The following is a 22434-nucleotide window of genomic DNA, read 5'->3' on the forward strand; positions in this document are numbered from 1 at the left end:
GCCGGGTTTGGTTTTGGAATTGGATTGCATTATTATGGTGTTGTGTATTGTTTTGTTGTGGATTGATTAATTTAAAAAAATTAAAAATAAAAATAAAACAAAAAAAGATTTAAAAGAAAGAAATGAAGATAGAAAAAAATGGTCCGAAATGTGTTTTTTTGATTTGCATTTAAGAATTGGAAATAGAAGGAACGGAAGGTACACGGACCCAAATGTTTGTGACACTTGTTGAAAGTACAGTATGTTTAAAATAAATTAACCATTTTTTTTTTTTGTAAATTATGCAACTCATCCAGTGATGTGTAAACAATTTAGATTTTACATTTAGATTGGTTTATTTCAAAGGGGACAATGCAATTTCATAAAACACATGACCACACATGATGTAAAAAAGCCGTAAAATTACAATTTAAAAGAAAAAGAAAAGAACGAGAAAGAAAAAGAAAAAAAAAAGCACACAATACAATTTAATATATTGTTTACAACGTCGCCCCTAAGGTTTTGATTGTAAAATAATTAAAAAATGACGTAAAAAGCAATAAAACAGAAGTACAGATGCATATTATGTGTTATATTCAATCTCAGAGGGATTTGTTCGACCGGACCAACTGGTGAATCCGTATTGAAAACTGGAAGTGGTCATGAGACGCTTGGCCCCGGTGAGAGTGATTGACAGGAAGAACTGACCACTCAGCAAAGGGTATTTTTCATGACGCACAGCCCACCTCCGTAATCAGCCAATCAGCATGCAGCAGGGGGCCGGGCTTCAGCAAGAGGCTAGCAACAGTTGCCCCGGTGAAGGCGAGGCGCCATAGTCACGGTAGTCCTGGCGACAAGAACCAAGCAACGGGAGTCAACAACAACCCTAATCTAAGGGGAAACTTAGGACCAAAAGGCCAATATCGGGGGGAAAAAAGCAAAGGTGAACGATTAAATTATTATTTGAGATGAATGTATGCTCTCCAAAGTTACCCGCGGGATTTATTTGTGCCGCGTGAAAGCGGCCGAGCGTGTCACTGATGAAAGTGGTTGCGAGCTTCTCGCGTGCGCAGGCGGTTGTTATGGCGATGTCACAGATCTCTGATAGGAGCACAAGATGGCGGGTGTGTTCTAATGATTGGGACTCCGGTACTTTTCTCCACGGCGGGCGTCACGTCGGCCCGCGTTGTGTGACACGTAACTTCGAACGCCACGGAAGTTTACAAGTTTCACGTCGTGTTCCGCGCCGTGGCGGAAAGGTGTACACGCAAGCTAGCACGGCACGCTAGCCGAATGCTAGCTACTATTATTGGCTGCTAGCAGCGAAGCTATCATATCGCGAACTCCGCACAAACAAACAAACAAACACATAAAATCAACCACTTAAAGCGATTATGTGCTGAATAATGTCAATATTTGGAAGTGGCGAGTTTGATATTTCTTTACGCAACTTGAGAAAAGTTTTTCGTTTTGACATTGTGGACACTCGGCGAGCTTGGTGGTCATCCGAGCGCCGTGTATACCGAGTGGGAATTTACACTGCCACGCAGGAGTGGCTTATCTTCTGGTGGGACGGTCTAAAGTCCAATAATTCGTATCGTAACCATAACGGGTGTAACTATTAGACGGCGTGGCGCAGTTTTGGAGAGTGGCCGTGCCAGCAACCCGGGGGTTCCTGGTTCGATCCCCACCTTCTACCAACCTCGTCACGTCCGTTGTGTCCTTGAGCAAGACACTTCACCCTTGCTCCTGATGGGTCGTGGTTAGGGCCTTGCATGTGTGAATGTGGAAATAGTGTCAAAGCGCTTTGAGTACCTTGAAGGTACAAGTATAACTAGAGATGTCCGATATAATCGGCCAATAAATGCGTTAAAATGTAATATCGGAAATGATCGGTATCGGTTTTATTTTTTTATTAAATCAACATAAAAAACACAAGATACACTTACAATTAGTGCACCAACCCAAAAAACCTTCCTCCCCCATTTACACTCATTCACACAAAAGGGTTGTTTCTTTCTGTTATTAATATTCTGGTTCCTACATTATATATCAATATATATCAATACAGTCTGCAAGGGATACAGTCCGTAAGCACACATGATTGTGCGTGCTGCTGGTCCACTGTTAGTACTAACCTTTAACAGTTAATTTTACTAATTTTCATTCATTACTAGTTTCAATGTAACTGTTTTTATATTGTTTTACTTTCTTTTTTATTCAAGAAAATGTTTTTAATTTATCTTATAAAAATTTTTTTAAAGTACCTTATCTTCACCATAACTGGTTGTCCAAATTAGGCATAATAATGTGTTAATTCCACAACTGTATATATCGGTTGATATCGGTATCAGTAATTAAAGAGTTGGACAATATCGGATATCGGCAAAAAGCCATTATCGGACATCCCTAAGTATAACGCATTTACCATTTCATCAGGCGGTACAATCGGAATAAAAGTGGACTCACTGGTGACGGTGGCAGAGAAGAGGACTGTGGAAAAACTACTGAGAATCATGGATGATGCCAGTCACCCTCTGCATACCGTTGTCAGTAGCCAGAGCACCTGTTCAGTGCTAGACTGCTTCACCCCACTCAAAAACTCCTTTGTCCCACACGCCATCAGACTGTACAACTCCTCTCTGTGGGGGAGAGGGGGGTACTGCAAAATAATAACAATACTGAAATAAACTGCAACAAAAAACAGTGCAATACATTTTCATAACATGGTCACTACTGCCTAGTTTTTCTTGTTATATTCTTATTTTTACTGTTATATTTTTATTCTTATTGTTGCTTTTTATTTATATTCGTATTGTAATATTTTCTACTTTATTTCCATTTATACCCCCATTATTTACTTTTTAAATTCGATCTCAATTCTGTACACTGCTATTGGAATTTTGATTTGCCTGAGGGAACTCTCCTGAAGGAATCACCATCTATTTATCATTTAACCCATTTATTCGTTTTAACAACGATTCGAATCAGAATTGGTTGTTGCCGATATGATTCAGGGACGATATACATATACCCGTATTTTTCGGAGTATAAGTCGCACCAGACGAAAATGCATAATAAAGAAGGAAAAAAACATATATAAGTCGCACTGGAGTATAAGTCGCATTTTTGGGAAACCCAACACCAAGAATAGACATTTGAAAGGCAATTTAAAATAAATAAAGAATAGTGAACAACAGGCTGAATAAATGTACGGTATATGACGCATAAATAACCAACTGAGAACGTGCGTGGCATGTTAATGTAACATATTATGGTAAGAGTCATTCAAATAACTATAACATATAGAACATGCTATACGTTTACCAAACATTCTGTCACTCCTAATCGCTAAATCCCATGAAATCTTATACGTCTAGTCTCTTACGTGAATGAGCTAAATAATATTATTTGATATTTTACGGTAATGTGTTAATAATTTCACACATAAGTCGCACCCCGGGCCAAAGTATGAAAAAAACTGTGACTTATAGTCCGAAAAATACGGTATATTTTTTTAATAGTCATACCAAAGACTATAAAAATGGGACCCATTACCTCCCTGCTTGACACTCAGCATCAAGGGTTGGAATTGGGGGTTAAATCACCAAAATGATTCCATCGCTGCTGCTCACTGCTCCCCTCACCTCCCAGGGGGTGAACAATGGGATGGGTCAAATGCAGAGGTTAATTTCACCACACCTAGTGTATGTGTGTGACAATCATTGGTACTTTAACTTTTTAACTTTAAAACGATACGATTCAGTGAGTTGAAATCGATTTAGTAACTTTTAGCAAAACAATTAAAGCAGTGTACATTTTACATGCCAACTGCCATGCTTGCAATGATAGGATTGGAAAATGTATTTCCGGTAACATTTGTTGAGGTTCTATTTTTTGTGCTAGACCCAGGCAGGAAAGTCTCAAAAAAATTGCATAGCTGTTGAAAAGACCCACTTCCTCCTATGTCACACACACACACACACACACACACACACACACACACACACACACACACTGAGGATCATGTGGCAATAACATACAAGTAAATGAATACGCTGCAAAGACATGTTTATAGCTATTCACCATTGAGAACAGTCTCCCTCCTTTTTATCTACAGAATTAGTGCCTCAAAGCATTGGTTGCCATGGCGACTTCTGGATACTCGGAAGACCTCCAGCCTCAGCAGACCAACACAGTAACCATAGCAACACCGGCTGCCACCACACCCTCATCCGCCAAGACATCAGCACACTTCCTGGCCGGACTACCACTAACCTCTGGGAGCGTTGCAACAGCAAACCAATCAGCCATGGCCTCCAAAACTGGACAGGATGCACTTTCTTCCCAAGCCCCGCCCACCCAGGCTCAGAGCCAGAAGGCAGCGATCTTGACGGCTCCCACACAACAGTACATTAGTCCCGAGATCCAACACACTGTGACCCAGAAGAGTAATGGTCAGAGCACGTCACCCCAGTACATCATTGTGACAGTTACAGGTGAGTGACTTGCACCTGACACAAACAAATAAATACAAACATTCTCATGGGCTATCTCACGCAATCATTAAGAGCATGCAACAGGTAGGCAAGTTTCATGAAGAATGTCTTTGCAGCGTAAGCAACACATCTGATCATAGTTGGTTTGGCACATTATTGTTTTGGAAAGGTATATATTTATTTTTAAAATATGAAAGTTGTGTATAGTGTTAATAATGTACTAAACCATCTTACTCCTTACTGATTATTACCTCTTATTTGTTTCTTTTAACACACCTTTCCTATTGACACTGTTAAACAGTAACCAGACGGACAAAACCAGAACAATTAAACTAGAAATACAAAACCAATGTCCACCAAACTGTGTAGAGAGGTAGAGCATTGGCTGAGAAAAAAAAAATTTTTTTTTTTTGGAGAATATCTTTATCCAACAGAGCAAAGACAGGGCTACACCAAATAAAAACAAACATTACACAACTCCACATTTATTATAATGTAGGTGGCTGTGCGAATCCATTACATTTTAGTGAGGACCTGTAGAAACGTACGTTTTAAACGTTTTACCACAGTTTATGTATTTGACAGGGACAGTACAATTAAACATTGCTACCCATAGGTAACCGATGTCAAAGTACATAAGACTTCTAGCCACAGTTTGAGTCACTGTGGCATCAAAAAAATAGCTCACTCACTCCAAGAACAATAGTGGCTGTTTGTCATCCTCCATGAACCAGGAAGTAGCCAGCTTACTAACAAACAGTTGGACTACAAAACATCATAATTGCAGGGTTTCCCCTACATTGCCAAGATGCCTGTGGTGGTGGGGGCGTGGTCAATAGGACATCATAACTTTATTTGCTATGGTGCATATATTTTATTTTAAAAGGCAAAAAAAGGTATACATACACTTAAAACAAATCTATTATTAATCATAGTATTACATTTTTTTGTATTTTTCTTAATATCATTTGCTCTATTTTTTATCGTTTTGCACTTTTTTAAAATATAATTGTTGCTGCTTATTTTACAGTGTACTTGGTTGAGAATTGTTTTTCTCCAATCTTTTTAGTCACTCTTTCTTTATCAAAAACGACCGGCAACAAATCTATTATCTATTTCTGGTGTTATTGTAGTCTGTATTTGTGTTTAGAGACTCTTTACTTCTGTCAATGCTGGGAGCCTTTCTCTCCTTAAAAGCCGCCAGAGTCATCTTAAATTTTGAAGATCGCTGTTCTAGGGTATATCTCCGATACATTAAAATATGTCAACTTCGCGGACATGCTGCCTCTGATCCAGACAACCCAGTATGTATTGCTAACGTCATCAGAACATTCGGTTTCGGCAGCACTGTTCTTGTGATTAAAGTATGTCTTTCTTCAGCGGCCAAAGTTTCGGTACATCACTAGTCAATAGGGCGAAAATAATAAACTATATATCCATTCATACTGTAACTACCTGCTGGTGTTAATGTGTATGTTAGTGTGTTATGATGTTAATTTTTCCAATGGTCTGTGAACACACTGTCGGCGGAGAATGAGGAAGTGTTTTTGTGTGTTTGGGAGTGAAGCACGGAGACGAGTGTGCTCGGAGGAAATACTTTTTGGAATTGGGCCTGTTGTTAGCATACAATTGGCAATAACTGCTTACAAGAACATCATACTTTGTGTGGACGCTACAATGCAATATATTATTTTGTTTTGTTTACACGTAAAAAAAACCTAATTTTTAAGTTGTGGCTGCTAATATGTTGCTGTAGCGCACTGCCACAATCAAATACATTAAGGGAAACCCTTAATTGTTTGTTTTTTAAAGTCTTGTTAAAGGGGTCATATCATGATTTTTATTCTATTTTTAAAACAATTAATTTTGGTCTACATAGAATGTAATGATGGTTCTTTAATCAACATTTTGCATAGATTTAGCTGTAAAGACCTATTTTTAAGCAACTTTTGGACTGCCTCTAAAACAGTTGTTTTGAGAGGCGAAATTGTTAGATGCAAACAAAGCCCTCCTCACCACGCTTCCTCACGCTGACTGGGCTTTCGTCCCTGCCTCAGCAGTCTTGTTTTTTTTATGGATTTTGGACACCAGTGTTTGCCACCAGCCATCTAATTTTTACTTGACTTTCACTACAATACAACATCCCATTCACTACAACACAACATCCCAGGTGATATAGCGAGACCAGCGGCTCACCGTGGTTTGTTGTAGGAACCAAGGAGCAGACGATGCGGGGGACAGAAAAAGGAAGCCCGGCTTCAAATCTGGTATTATAAGCTGGCTAAAGTTAAACTTATCTCTCCAGTGCTAAATCCTGGAAATATACATGTGTATATTGACAGTAAAATGATTTTATATTCTCTATCATTTAATACTTTCACTGCTGCTGCATTGACCACTTGTAAACAATAAAAGCTTGAGTGCAGTAAACTACGCTATGAGCCACATCACAAATGTAACAACAGATTGTAATACTAACTGGTCCTTTGCAAAACACACTAGCCATTGATGCAATTCAAAGTAGTTTTTAGGAAAATCATTCTTTATTTTGGCGGTGGACAGTGACACTGTTGTCTTACAGTAGAAGGCCAAGCTAGCTACACAACAACTCAAGCTAACGATGCTGATGTATCATTCACACATTTCTAACACACTGTTATTACTTACCGTTTCTTTAGCCACATATACATGGACAGCATTTATTTAATCTGATCATCATTTGGATTAGAATGTTATTGTGTACATGGACCCTGAAAAAAATGATCTGATTATGATATGCATTTTCATGCGTCACACCTTAAATCAGAATACTTTACGTTGACATGTGCAGAACCATGGCTTTGTGCATTTCTGCTTGTCCGACGTTATCTTGTCTTTATGTTACAACTTTCTGTGTATGTGTCTGAGGCTAGCAGTTAGCACTTGAATTAGCTGTAAAGTTGTAAATAAAATAGCTCGTTAAGACGACAAGTGGATCCCTTCTTTTATTGTTGTATCAACACATGACACTCCAGACCATATTTTTGTTTATGCTACTCTCATTTTAAAGCAACAAACTCAACAGCATATAACGCTACATTCGTACATGTTGAATGGGGGGAGACAACAGCAAGACAATCGCTTCATTCCGAGACTATTAAATTTAGTTCCTGCTCCACCACCAAAGTACTGTATAACTGACATCAAAGACAGCGCAGTAAGGATAATTCTAACCCGAATTTTGGAAGATGAGTTTTCATGTGCTACAGTCCGAATGACTTTCGGTGAAACAAAAACAAATATACCGCAAAGCACTTATACAGCTTTGTTCCATTCACATTATAAAAAGTAAATTCACACTTTTGACTGAAACAATGCTGATGCATCAATTTTGTCACAGCCTAAGTCCACCATATTAACGCCGTCTTATCTGCTTCTGGGACTTTGGAAACATTTTCGGCCACTCGCATGAGCAGCGCTCCTACCTGAACATGTCAAACGGTGACTCGACGCACGAAGGAGCAACATTGAAAGACGAATAAAAAAATATACAAGTCGAGACTCCATCGATAATTGTATTTTTGGGTTAAGTATCGCAAAAAAATTATATCTCTATATTTTGTCACACCCCTAGTGCTGTATGTATGAGTTGTCAGATTTGATATCCTCTTTCTAGCTTGACTCAGCACTCTCAGTAGAGTGTAGACCTCTGCCAAGGCTGAATTTTTGACAAAATTGGAGAAGAACAGTAGCGTGTGTGGAGTGAGAGAGGAAGACAATGCACTCTGATGAATATAGTTTTCTAGGCTACTTTGTTCCCAATCTGCTGGATCCAATGCAGCTTTTTGCTCTTGCTAGAAAGGTGGTGTAATGATGTGGGCCATTAAATATCATCAATTCAAAGTTACTTACAAAAAAGTCTGTTTCCATGGCAACTACTGTGTACCCGGTGAGTAGTGTCTTGCTATGAGTTGAAAATGAATGTATCCCAGTGCTCCTTAAGTGTGCACAGTCAACCCAAAAACTAATCCTAAATGTCAAAGAATGTAGTTGGCATTTCGAAAATCAGCTCTTAACCAAAAGAGAATGTGGACTTAGTCTTGTGTTTGCCTGGGTGTTTATTTTAGGGAGGTCTATTAGTAGATATTTTTGTCTGCTAGTATCAAGTAACAACAGCGTACTCTCACCCACAAGTGAGGGTAGGGGACGGGCAGCCTTGTCCGTGTACTAATGAGAAAATCGTAAAATTTGCGCTTATTTAAAGGGAGCATTAATTCAAGCAGATTATCTCATTACAGCTAATGCATTAGCCAAATTGCTGCAATCATTCACAACAGATAGTGTCATTTAAGTACATCCATGAATCCAAACACATGTTTGATAGCATACTAGGCTATTTATAGAATTTCAGACTTGCATGCTAAACACGCACCTTAAAATGTTTGTCTTGTCTTAACAAACTGACTCATACAAATGATTCAAAGTAGATGTAGATAATTCATGATTCATGTAGATAATTCAAATGTATCTTTTGAATTGGAGTTAGATGAGAGCACACACACAATCCTATATATTTTAACACAACTTAAGTCTGTATGTTTGTTTCTGTTGTTGACAAGAACAGGGCCTCGAACAATAAATAGTCAACTCATATCTCATGATCTGTATACAGCTGTGTTTTCATTTCAGATTTATTGACAGGTTAAAAGCAGCAGAAGGTCTATCACATCTGTCAGCCATTCACTGAGAAGAGTAGTAGCAGAGAGAGTCCATTGGGTGATACAATCACTGTCCTCACAGGAAAGGTGTTAAGGTTTGTTCCACGAGTCACAAGAAGTAGCCCTCTTCAATAAGTGGGTGTAGTCGGCGGTCTTAGAGTGCGACATCTAGTGGTAACACGTGGTACATGTCTTCAAACAATTATAGACCACTAGCAACTTGCATTTGAAATGAGTAAAGTGTGGCACCACTAGATATATGACTGGTTGAAGTCGGAGAATCACAGTAGTACAAAGTTTAGTCAAAGAAGGGAATAATTAGCGTAAAAGGCTAGAAGGAAGTGCGTTGAGCCTCCGCTCCACACACCCTCTCTTTGAACTGTATCCAATACCCCACCTCATCTGTTTTGTGCCCTTCTCGCATTTGATGTGCATGTTTACAAAATGGAGGGATTTCTCTCCATCTGGGGAGATTAACTGTCCAAAGCTGCCCTTCCGTACGCAAGATACTGTATAAGGCAGGAAGGAAGGTTATGGTATGTTCACTGCCACTTTCTCCTTAGCTCAGCAAACAATATGTTCTGTAGTGGCTTTTATTTCAACTTTGATGCTGTGGCCCGTGAGTACTGATTTTCGTGCATGCTTGGTCTTTAACTTGAGACCTTCTGATTCCATTCTCTCCCCTTTGTTTGGTGGCCAGAGGGTTCTGCTCACTCTAATGACAGTCTGTCAGACTCCAGCTCGCCTGCACCAGGTGTGTCTACACAGGTGGTCCAGCCAGTGCAGACCACCCCCCAGGTAAGCAGACACTGTACTATCTCCGAGCAGGCTCATCAGTATTTGCCAATCAATGTTGCATTGCATTTTTTAATTTGAAACACATAGTAATACAAAAATAATCTCAATAAGATAATTTCAGACATAATAGCTCATATAAAAAACAAAATAATCATGCAGAGAATATGAGAACATTTATGAGGCATAATTACCTCATAAATTGAAATTAAATGATCTTGTACACTGCATAACTTCTTCCATTATGTATAAATCAAATAATATGATTGTAAATCATATTATATGATCATATTATATGATAGACACCTTTGTGTACATGAAATGTTTACTGTGTGTAAAATATATTAATTTACTGAATAAGCAGATGCTTCAGCCTACACCTTTTCACTCAAAGAAAAACAGGTTCCTTTTATTTTAAAACATATATTTATAGAATGTATATAAATGTGTATTTGACAGGTAAAAAAACACTAAACTAAACCTGATTCATCATGAGCTATATGCACGCATTAAATAATCGTTGGAGAAACAACAATATAGATACATATGAACATCCTTACAAGAATATACCAACTTATCATTGCACTAAATTAAGTTTCCCTACTCATTGTTATATCTGTTGACAATATGCATTTTTAAATATTTATTTTGAAATTATGTGATGTTATCACTTTCTTTCTCATGTAGGGATTATTGTGTAATTTCAGTTAATTGGTCCTATTTACAATTGTATTGTTGCTCATGTACGTATTCATGCCGGTGAAGAATAGTGACAGACAGACAAGAGCAATTACCGTATTTTTCGGACTATAAGTCGCAGTTTTTTTTCATAGTTTGTCCGGGCTCCAGTGCAACTTATATATATTTTTTCCTTTTTTACTATGCATTTTCAGCAGGTGCGACTTATACTCCGAAAAATACGGTAAATGTTCTTGCACTAACTAGGTGGCTGGAGGTACATACATTAATTAACCTGCGGATCAACCTGCTTCTATTCAGACAACATGTCTGTTGGGTGGAGACTTTGAATTCAAATATGTGTATTGACTTACTAAAGGTTGTGCAACACTGATGTGACGTAAACCTGAAGGTGATGTTTTCTTATGCACCAGCAGAGGTCAGTGTTGCAGGCGGTGTCGCAGGCTGGCAAGAGGATCCAGTCCACGGCCATCAACAACCTACAGGCTGTGCATATCAACCAGGAGGTAAACATAACATGTTCTTATTAGCGATTAGTCCTTCATCGTCATTATTCTCTTGTAACTCTAAACTTGTTCAAGGATAGATTATCATTTCACCTTACTTCAAACAAATATTAAATGTAGCATCGTCAACAGAACAGGGCCCTCATGTAACAAGAGTTGTGTGGCTTTCCTACTTCATAATTAACAAAAATCATATCTAAAGTAACCATGTTCTTGAGCTCGGCATGGTCTGACCTATCACAAGTCAGTAGGAGGTGCTTCTTTCTCGTGTTTCGAGTGAACAGCGGCGTGATTGTTAGCCTGTCATTGCAGTGTTTCCGAGAACTGAATAAATGCTGAAATAAAGAAAATAAATGGTCGCGTATAAATGTAAACCTTTGACATTTAAACATGCCAGCATATCACAAAGGATACGAAAGACTTTGACTCTTCTTTGATCACTCAATTTATTAATACAACGCAAGAGCGCCTCTTGCGGTAGCAGCCGTCTACATGACGTGACGTCCTCTTCGGTCTCTGGTGCCGTGACCACCCACTGCTGCTGTGGATTGTCACAGGAACACGTTTTGACAGCTATTATTTGGATTTTACTGACTTCACATCCGGCTCACGTCCTGCCCATTGAATTTGCGTGGTGGTCAAGCTAGCTCTGTTTTCAATGGGTACTAGGCGCCATTTCGCATTTCTCGAAGACAAAACGCCCTATGCTTGTGTTGTTTTCGGCTGTACGATTCGTTCAAATCGCGAAGAGTTCCTCGAGAGGTCATCAAAAAGGGCAGAAGAGGGCAAGATTTTACGAAATGACGACGAGAAAAGCATGCAGCTCACACTCCAGTCCAAGGGAGCAGAGTCGAAGAATGCATAAGTTTGCAGTTATGACTTTGTTAATTGTTTGTTTGATATACTTATATTATTTCCCATTTAAGTATTATCCTGATATTATTTGCATTTCTTAAGCACATGTTTCAAAAAGCACCAACTAAATAAAAGAAAGTAAATGTGTGCAAAACCTAAAAGAGTTAAACTTTTACCGAAGGCAGCAATCATAAATGAAGCTTTCAGCACATACACGATGTTGGCATCTATAGTTATATTTTGATAAAGACGGGGAAAACACGCTACTCGTAAACGGCGCGTGTTACAGCAACAAACATCAGTAGACGCAAAGTTAAATCATGAAATGCAACCTTACTCGAGCAAAAATGATGCGGGAGAGTCTTGATACCAATTTCCTTGACACAGCAAACAAATTGTAGACCTCCATGCTTTTCAAAGTTTCCATGTGTTTTGTCATGTAGAATGGTGTCTGAAGCACAATAGTTTGGTATGTCTGAGAATGCGACCGACGTATAATCCTTGAAATAACTCGAAAAATCTTTTTTTGCTAAAGTATAGGGATCTATTCCATTGCATAGTTAAATTTTTTTGCTCAAATCTGATTTTTGCGAGAAGATTTAAGCCTCTTTTGTACTCAGTTTGTGCGCTGCTTGCTGTGCAACAGCCATCTCGGCTTCGTTGACCACCACTGCTTTTCACTTCCAGGAGGAAGTCACGTGTCGGAATACAAGCAATAGGTAGTAAAATGATCACCTAGATAAATTACTAAATTGTATGTCCTCACAAATATTAATACAAAGCGAAAAAGTGAATTTTGTGTCCTGCCCTCAATTTTTTTTACATTGTTAAAATCAAATGTTTGCAAAGCCCAAACAACCACTACTGTGTTTAGCCAAAGACACCACATCCTGTAGTAAATGTGCGTATGTCACCAAAGAATGATCTCATCTTCGCCGTGAAAGAGGGTGTTCGCCAGGTGTTTGTGTAACATAAAGCTTGTTACATGGAGAACCAGGTGTGTTAGTAACTAGCCTAGTGCGTTTTTCTGCTCCTGGCATGAGAAGTACATTTTCTGAACTTTGACAGTACAGTATAGGTATGTATAGTCATACAGCTACTGTGTTAATGATCTGCCTAACAGGTTCTACAAAATGTGCCTCCCAATTAAACATCTCCACCCAGCAAAAATTGTGAACAAATTGGATTGTACATGATCCTATTTATGTTTACTAAACTAAATATGAACAGGTTTCATCCTAAAACATTTAACAATGGTCTTTCAGCATAAAGATTGTGTCTGAAGCCAAATCCTGTGCGTCTCCATTAAGAAAGTATTAGTGTATTTTTTAATCATTTGTCTCTGTAATGGTGCTGAGGTTTATTGTTGTCATGTAAGGAGTAAATATGACTTCTTGTGAAGGTGGAGCAGGTGTATTCTGGCCAGGTGCAGTATGTGGACGGAGGAGGCGCCGACGCAGCTTTCAGCACGTCCGCTATGTGAGTTGAAAGAGACTTCGCACAATTTGTACATTATTTTACATGTGCCATTATTTGCCTCTCTCCCTTTCAGTCGTTCAGCCAGCTATTCCTTTTCCGGCTCGCCCCTTTACTCGCAGACCCCTCCCGCATCCTCCAACTTCTACGAGGCCACGTCCAGCTCGGAGTCCGACATCAGCGGATCCGCGGCGGTCTCGGGTGCCACGAGCGGGGGCACCTCAGCGGCAGGAGCCGGTTACGTCATTCAGGGGGCTTACGTGTTGGGAGGAGGGGCAGCGACAGGAGGACAGAGTTACTCCAGTCCTAATTCACGTGCTCCACCAGCCACCGTGAGTACTCCATATATTAGGAGTTTTTAACGGCAGGACATAACCGTTATATGGCTGCAGGTGCAGTGGCTGTGTGACAACTACGAGGGGGCGGAAGGGGTGAGTCTACCACGCTGCACCCTCTACTACCACTACCTGCTGCACTGCCAGGAGCAGAAGCTAGAACCAGTCAATGCCGCCTCATTTGGCAAACTCATCAGATCCGTCTTCATGGGCCTGCGCACTCGAAGGCTCGGGACCCGGTCGGTACACACATGTTAATAATATCTATTCAACATTCAGTCTCGTAACCCTTCACATGCTTGTTTCAGAGGGAACTCCAAGTACCACTACTACGGTCTCAGGATCAAATCGGGCTCCCCTCTGCTTCGACTGATGGATGAACAGCAGCACATGGCAATGCGACAGCAGCCTTTCTCACAGAAGAACAGGTGTATATACGTTTGTAAGACAACGCACTAACCCTCAATGTCAGGGCACTCTAACGATTGCAACTGGACTGTTTGGTTTGTCTCAGAAGACGTTTCGCCTCTCATCTGAGCAGGCTTCATCAGTTCGTGCTCATAGACTTAGATTGGTCAGATCTAGTCTAGAGGGGGACTCCAACTATTTTGGACTAGTAGTAGTCGACTCACAGCGGTCGTTCTGCCACACAATACCACAATGCTAACGAGGGGGGAATTACACTTCAACAACTGTCGTTGGCATTGACAGTAGGAATGCTTGTTTCCATCAAAACAGTTGTTTTTCTCACTACGATAGGGTGACACCATCCTTGCCCAGGCACAACTGCATGGTTTTGGAGTATAAATATTTGGGGTTTCGGCACCAGCCGCTAGACTCAATCTGACCAATCTAAGTCTATAAGCACGAACTGATGAAGCCTATTCGGAAGTGAGACGAAACGTCTTCTTAGACAAACCAAACAGTCCAGTTGCGATCAATTGAATGCCCTGAGATGACAATAACCTGGATGAATGAGAACATTCATAGACATAACCCTCAATGGCGTGTGCTCTGTCCATTAGGATCAAGTCGGTTCAGAAAACACAGGGCATCACCAACGGGACATCTGGGGGGTTGGCCCAGCAGCAGGCGACAGTGGTTTGTGATATTTCTGCACAGGTGCAACAGTACCAACAGTTCCTGGGTGAGGAATTGGAGCATTTATTTAATTGTGCTGTTTTAACTACAGAATATGCTACCGGTCTTAGAACATCTTATTTATAGCAATAATTATGTCCAAACAATACACTGTTGCTTGAAATGTAACCTTATGTTTAATACTGAACATCTTTTGCTGTCAATGTTGTTGTTTTTAAACTCAGAAATCAGTCAATCAAAAAATATACAGTGGAACCTCGATTTATGAACCCCTCTATTTGCAAACTTTTAGATTTACAAACTTTTAGATTGCGCCAAATATGCCGGTGTGTGGACCATATCTCTGTGTATGAACGTTTCATTCATTCATTTTGTGTGCCGCTGGCAGCCATTTTGTCCTCGCTCGTATTGAAGAGATAGAGGAGGCCGGCTTTGTACCACAAGTTTTTAATTGTGATAAGACCGGACTTTTCTGTAAATAGATGCCAACGCGGACTTATTTCACAGCGGCGGAGACTACTATCTCTCATTCCTTTGCCGATGGTAATCAGAATCCGTTTGATTGGCCAAGTATATAATGTAATGTAAGTGGATTCTACTTTTTTGAATGTTTTTTTATTGTGGCAATATGGTTGTTGACGTTAAGGATATTTGTGATTTCTGATCGTTTGTGAGGGCACCAAAGGGACTTCTGTGTGTGTGTGTGTGCGTGTAAGTAGAGGAGCGCATACAGGACAGTTGAGCTTGTCGTCGTTGTTTTGGCTTCAAAATAGAGATTCGTCGCCTCCTTGTTATGTTTGTTTGATATACAGTACGGTATACTTACTGTACTGTGTACTTTTATATTGTGTTCAAAGGGTAATTGAAATAGGGACTTTTGTTATTTCATAGTTACATTCTTTCTTATCGATACATTTGCCTCACTATACGAACTTTTGGAATTACGAACCCTGTTCAAGAACCAATTAAGTTCATAAAGCAAGGTTCCACTGTATATATGTGTGTGTGTGTGTATATATATATATATATATATACACGCATACATATATATATATATATATATATATATATATATATATATATACACACACACACACACATACATACATATATATATTTATATAAGTCTTATTTATGAGCATGCCTCTTTTGGATCCTAAGAGTAAGTGTGTATAGTCAGTCTTAGCTTGCATTGTATTAGAGGGACTGACAGAGAATGTCCTGTGGAGGCTTCATGTCAGATGTGACAAGTGGGTGTGCTCCATCCTGTGTAGAAGCTTCACGGCCGCTGCCTGACTTTGTGGACATGAATCTGCAAGACCGCGGTCTGCCTGATGGGATTCTCCCCGAACACCTGAAGGCCTTTCAGACGCTCTACAGGGAACACTGCGAGGTAGGCAGTATGGCGGCCACGTTCAACATGTTTGGTTTCCCCCCCCCTAATCCATTAAAGCATGTGTTTGTCCCAACAGGCCATTCTGGATGTGATGGTCAACCTTCAGTTCACGCTGGTAGAAACCCTCTGGAAGTCCTTCTGGAGGTTCAGCCAAGGCGGCGACCCAGAATCCCTCAACCTGTGAGTGTGAAAAGTAGAAGCGTGCTGCCTTTTGCTGCTCGCAGGGTGTAAAAAAAATCTGCTCTTTTAGGCACAGTGAGTCGGAGAAACGTCTACCCAAGTCGTGCCTGGTGCTGCTGTGCAAGTTTGAGCCTGTGCTGCACTGGACCAGAGAGTGTGACAACCTGCTCTATCAGACCCTGGTGGAGATCCTCATCCCTGATGTGCTGCGACCCATCCCCAGTAAGTGTGCCGAGGTGTAACAGAAGTGAGGGAACGTTTTTAAATCTTAATGCCTTTTTTTTTAGGCGCCTTAACTCAGGCCATTCGGAATTTTGCAAAGAGTCTGGAGAGCTGGCTGTCAGGCGCCATGATGAACATCCCAGAGGAGATGGTCCGCATTAAGGTACATGTTCACACAACCTGAGTCATTAAGGACAAATGTACACAAGAAGACATGTTGTCTTCATTCCTGCAGGTGGTGTGTGTGAGCTCCTTCTCCCAAACACTGCGTCGCTACACCAGCCTCAACCACCTGGCCCAGGCAGCCCGAGCAGTCCTCCAGAACTCGGCACAGATCAACCAAATGCTCTCTGACCTAAATCGCGTTGACTTCACCAACGTTCAGGTGTGTAAGCATTACCCCCAAGTTCAGTTCAGTGCTCCTGCTGTGTAGAGGAACTTGGACTAGTGTAAACACATTGGCACATCCTTGTATTTATCCTTTCAACCTCCTAAAAGCCAGCGTCATCTACGCAAATCACACGCCGAGCCATTTGTACGGGAAGAGGCTCATGTAAAATGTCAATGAATTAATGACGGGGCACTTCAAATGAAATCTTACCACAAACGTTCCTCAATAAAGCCACCATCGCGTGTGGCGAGCAGCTTTAAGCCATGTCCCCACGAACATGGATAGTTTTCGAAAAACCCATTCAAGGTTAAAACCATCTCCGTCCACACGAGTGTAGTTTTTTAAAACTTTCTATGTCCACACACAAGCACATTCATTTGCTGCCATGCACATTTGGTCCAATCAGAAGCCCGGAGAAGCAGCCACAGCTGACTGTTATTATAATATTTTGATATACTAAACATTCAATGACATTATCTTTAAAACCAGCCTGCACTTACACATAGCACATAGCCCTGGGAACATTATGCATCTCTTTTAGTGTTTAAAGCACACATACGTGCCTGTGCTGCTAAAATCCAACATTTGTGGAATTATAAGATATTTGATCAGCAACACGGTGGTAATTAAATGTACAGTGAAGGGTACATTATTTCTAACATCAGTGCACACTAACACAGAGCCAAGGAATCTTCTTGAATGTTTCAGTGCCTAAAGCCAAACACATTTAATCATCTATGAAGTGATATAAGTGCAATGAAGTGTATATTGTCTTTAACATTAGTACACTCTAACAAGGAGTCCGCTACATCATGTTTTTTTGTAGTTGCTCACGCGCGTATACAAATAACACCAACACGTGTAAGTTAACTTCATGATTTGTCAATAAATAAAGACTAAAACATGAGCTAGGTTTACATCTTTCTTATGACACAAAGCAAAAAGTCTTGCTTGTCCCATCAGCTGAATGTCCGACAGCTGGAGGTGAGGGAATTAATAAATTTTTAGATGCATCGCAATTCGGACATGGAAGATTATACAATCTATTATTAAACGTCAATAATCGTTAATCGATGTATTTATTGTAAATATTAATGTAATGCAGACAATTCTAAAATTTGGCTGACTGCAACGAGCCACCTCACCGAGAGATCCGATCAGCTCCTTTATTTTAGGGTTCTTGAGTTCCAGTTTTGCACACATTTCTATTACCGTATTTTTCGGAGTATAAGTCGCACCTGCCGAAAATGCATAATAAAGAAGGAAAAAAACATATATAAGTCGCATTTTTGGGGGAAATATATTTGATAAAACACAACACCAAGAATAGACATTTGAAAGGCAATTTAGAATAAATAAAGAATAGTGAACAACAGGCTGAATAAGTGTACGTTATATGAGGCATAAATAACCAACTGAGAACGTGCCTGGTATGTTAACGTAACATATTATGGTAAGAGTCATTCAAATGACTATAACATATAGAACATGCTATACGTTTACCAAACAATCTGTCACTCCTAATCGCTAAATCCCATGAAATCTTATACGTGTAGTCTCTTAGGTGAATGAGCTAAATAATATTATTTTATATTTTACGGTAATGTGTTAATAATTTCACATATACAGTGGGGCAAAAAAGTATTTAGTCAGCCACCGATTGTGCAAGTTCTCCCACTTAAAATGATGACAGAGGTCTGTAATTTTCATCATAGGTACACTTCAACTGTGAGAGACAGAATGTGAAAAAAAAATCCAGGAATTCACATTGTAGCAATTTTAAATAATTTATTTGTAAATTATGGTGGAAAATAAGTATTTGGTCACTTCAAACAAGGAAGATCTCTGGCTCTCACAGACCTGTAACTTCTTCTTTAAGAAGCTCTTCTGTCCTCCACTCGCTACCTGTATTAATGGCACCTGTTTGAACTCGTTATCTGTATAAAAGACACCTGTCCACAGCCTCAAACAGTCAGACTCCAAACTCCACTATGGCCAAGACCAAAGAGCTGTCGAAGGACACCAGGAAAAGAATTGTAGACCTGCACCAGACTGTGAAGAGTGAATCTACAATAGGCAAGCAGCTTGGTGTGAAAAAATCAACTGTGGGAGCAATTGTCAGAAAATGGAAGACATACAAGACCACTGATAATCTCCCTCGATCTGGGGCTCCACGCAAGATCTCATCCCATGGGGTCAAAATGATCATGAGAACGGTGAGCTAAAATCCCAGAACCACACGGGGGACCTGGTGAATGACCTGCAGAGAGCTGGGACCAAAGTACCAAAGGTTACCATCAGTAACACACTACGCCGACAGGGAATCAAATCCTGCAGTGCCAGACGTGTCCCCCTGCTTAAGCCAGTGCATGTCCAGGCCCGTCTGAAGTTTGCCAGAGAGCACATGGATGATACAGCAGAGGATTGGGAGAATGTCATGTGGTCAGATAAAACCAAAATAGAACTTTTTGGTATAAACTCAACTCGTCGTGTTTGGAGGAGGAAGAATACTGAGTTGCATCCCAAAAACACCATACCTACTGTGAAGCATGGGGGTGGAAACATCATGCTTTGGGGCTGTTTTTCTGCTAAGGGGACAGGCCGACTGATCCGTGTTAAGGAAAGAATGAATGGGGCCATGTATCGTGAGATTTTGAGCCAAAACCTCCTTCCATCAGTGAGAGCTTTGAAGATGAAACGTGGCTGGGTCTTCCAGCATGGCAATGATCCCAAACACACCGCCCGGGCAACGAAGGAGTGGCTCCGTAAGAAGCATTTGAAAGTCCTGGAGTGGCCTAGCCAGTCTCCAGACCTTAACCCCATAGAAAATCTGTGGAGGGAGTTGAAATTCCGTATTGCTCGGCGACAGCCCCAAAACATCACTGCTCTCGAGAAGATCTGCATGGAGGAATGGACCAAAATACCAGCTACTGTGTGTGCAAACCTGGTAAAGACCTATAGTAATCGTTTGACCTCTGTTATTGCCAACAAAGGTTATATTACAAAGTATTGAGTTGAATTTTTGTTATTGACCAAATACTTATTTTCCACCATAATTTACAAATAAATTATTTAAAAATCCCACAATGTGAATTCCTGGATTTTTTTTCACATTCTGTCTCTCACAGTTGAAGTGTACCTATGATGAAAATTACAGACCTCTGTCATCATTTTAAGTGGGAGAACTTGCACAATTGGTGGCTGACTAAATACTTTTTTGCCCCACTGTAAGTCGCTCCTGAGTATAAGTCGCACCCCCGGCCAAAAATATGGTAATTTAATAAATGTAACAGTAATTAATTCAGCTGTTTCTTAATACAAATGATCAGCATTAAAAGAAAATGGCAATCACACACTTTTTCTATTAAATAGTATCAGAGGCTGATCGAAGTTTTTTTTTTTGCATTCAAAATAAGTCTTAATTAGGTCCAACATATGCATCTAATTAAAGTAACTTCCAGACGAATACTATAAACTTCTACTTAAGGTCCTAAGCGTCCATTGCAGTGGACACTTGTATTTATTTTTTCTGACATGCGTAACTAAGACAAAAAAAAATCTACTACCAAGAATGCTGGTTCTCAAAATAAGACTAAAAGTGAGAAAAGTCCAGCCCCTGGTCCTTAGTGTTTTGGAAATGTGGCCTCTAGAACAATTTAGTTGAATATCCGCTGTTCAGAAGAGTAACGCCAGTCCTCCCCCAGGAACAAGCGTCGTGGGTGTGTCAGTGTGAAGATCGCATCGTGCAACGGCTTGAACAAGACTTCAAGATGACGCTGCAGCAGCAGAACTCCTTGGAGCAGTGGGCCTCCTGGCTGGACGGCGTCGTCTCGCAGGTCCTCAAACCTTACGAGGCCAACCCCGTCGCCCTCCCGAAGGCCGCCAAGGTCTTCCTGCTCAACTGGTCTTTTTACAGGTGAGCGGCAGCGAAGACGTGTGTGTGTGCGTTTGTGTGCGCGTGACATGTCGATCACCTGTCCTTTGCCACCAGCTCCATGGTCATACGAGACCTGACCTTGCGCAGCGCTGCCAGCTTCGGGTCCTTCCACCTGATCCGCCTGCTGTATGACGAGTACATGTACTACCTGATCGAGCACAGAGTGGCTCAGGCTAAGGGAGAGACTGCGATCGCGGTGATGGGAGAAGTGCGTGCCAGCACATAAGTAAGAAGACGTGTCCTCCAAATCTTGTTAATGTTTGTTTCCTCCCGTCTGCTGCAGTTTGCCAGCAGCGTCAAGAGCAGATCTACCCCTGACCCGGAGAAAGGTAACAACACCGCCACTCATGTTTCACACAGCGTCACAATGCTTTTCTCCCGTAGATGAGGACGAGGACGAGGAGGAGGAGGAGAGCGAGGAGGAGAGTGCAGACTTGGTGCTGCAGTCCACCTCCCTGAGCATTCTGGAGGACAAGGAGCTGCTGGAGCCGCCGGCCAAGCAGCCCAGGACCACTTTAAACATGCACAGCCTGACAGACACGCCGCCTTAATCACACACTTTTGCTTTGACATCATGTCATCTCATCCTGCGCTCTCGTGTGGTCTTCTCAAAAGATAGTTTGTTGTTGAGTGTGAGTGTTCTTTATGCCAATTATGTATTCTGCCATCTTTCTTTATCTTCCTTCAATCATGTATAATCCCTGTGCCTTCCTGGAGCATTTGGTGGCCAGCCCTTCCCTCATTTACCGTTATTACTCGATATAGTATCTATATTCATGAGTCTCCCTTGCCCAGATGATGCAGAGAAATATATCACATTGCATACTTGGGCAATGTCTATGCAGGGGTCTTGCAGGCACATTGATGGATGCCATATTTTATTTCCTGTCTGACCGTTCCTTCTAATTTGGCCAATTGATACGCTGTGCCTTTGAGAGCTTGCTAGTTGGAAGAAGCTTGTATTCTATATATTCTGTATCGTTGGATTAATAAATGGGGGTTCTGTGAAGTAGTCTCGGCGTCGTCTTGAACTTTTGCAGTTATTAAAAAAAAAAAGCCTCGTTAGTGTGCCACCTTTGTCAACGCCTTTCTTCCCATCCATTCATTCTCACCCTCAACACCTCACACCATTGACATCACAAAGACAATTGGAATGCGCTACAGCCTATCAAAAGCACTTACTACACTGTATCCATGGTTACCAGCTGCAGCTGTGAAAGTTTGTCCTTGAATAGTTGATTTTGTATCCTTGTGTGTCACACATATTCACTTTGTATGTCATGTTTGACCGTAACTGCCTTAGGATACATGTTGTGGTAACTATGGTCTCTATCCAGAGTACCAAAATATTTTTAATGTGATGATG

General features: G+C 40.7%; 2 protein-coding genes across 3 annotated transcripts in view; one reads left to right on the forward strand and one right to left on the reverse strand.

Annotated features, from left to right (window-relative positions):
• Positions 1–761: 761 nt before the first annotated feature.
• On the forward strand, positions 762–22080 carry rfx1b (regulatory factor X, 1b (influences HLA class II expression)). 2 transcript variants are annotated; one of them, XM_061988142.2, is made up of 18 exons: positions 762–922; positions 4100–4478; positions 9876–9973; positions 11083–11175; positions 13433–13509; positions 13583–13838; positions 13899–14080; positions 14150–14269; positions 14867–14988; positions 16217–16335; positions 16415–16518; positions 16589–16740; positions 16806–16903; positions 16976–17125; positions 20836–21047; positions 21123–21276; positions 21352–21397; positions 21453–22080. In XM_061988142.2, exons 2-18 carry the CDS (start codon positions 4127–4129, stop codon positions 21617–21619), a joined length of 2502 nt encoding a protein of 833 aa, XP_061844126.1. In that variant the 5' UTR covers positions 762–922; positions 4100–4126; the 3' UTR covers positions 21620–22080. The 2 variants fall into 2 exon arrangements, with proteins under 2 accessions (XP_061844126.1, XP_061844127.1); XM_061988143.2 differs by having other exon boundaries at positions 11086–11175.
• Positions 9167–22434, reverse strand: part of dcaf15 (DDB1 and CUL4 associated factor 15) — a 33170-nt gene continuing 19902 nt past the window's right edge. Inside the window, exon 15 of the mRNA XM_061988145.2 lies at positions 9167–11155. The gene's annotated coding sequence lies outside the window, so the exon portion shown is untranslated. The remainder of the gene's footprint in view (positions 11156–22434) is intronic.

The sequence above is a fragment of the Nerophis lumbriciformis genome, linkage group LG27, assembly GCF_033978685.3.
Source record: "Nerophis lumbriciformis linkage group LG27, RoL_Nlum_v2.1, whole genome shotgun sequence".
Taxonomy (NCBI): Eukaryota; Metazoa; Chordata; class Actinopteri; order Syngnathiformes; family Syngnathidae; genus Nerophis; species Nerophis lumbriciformis.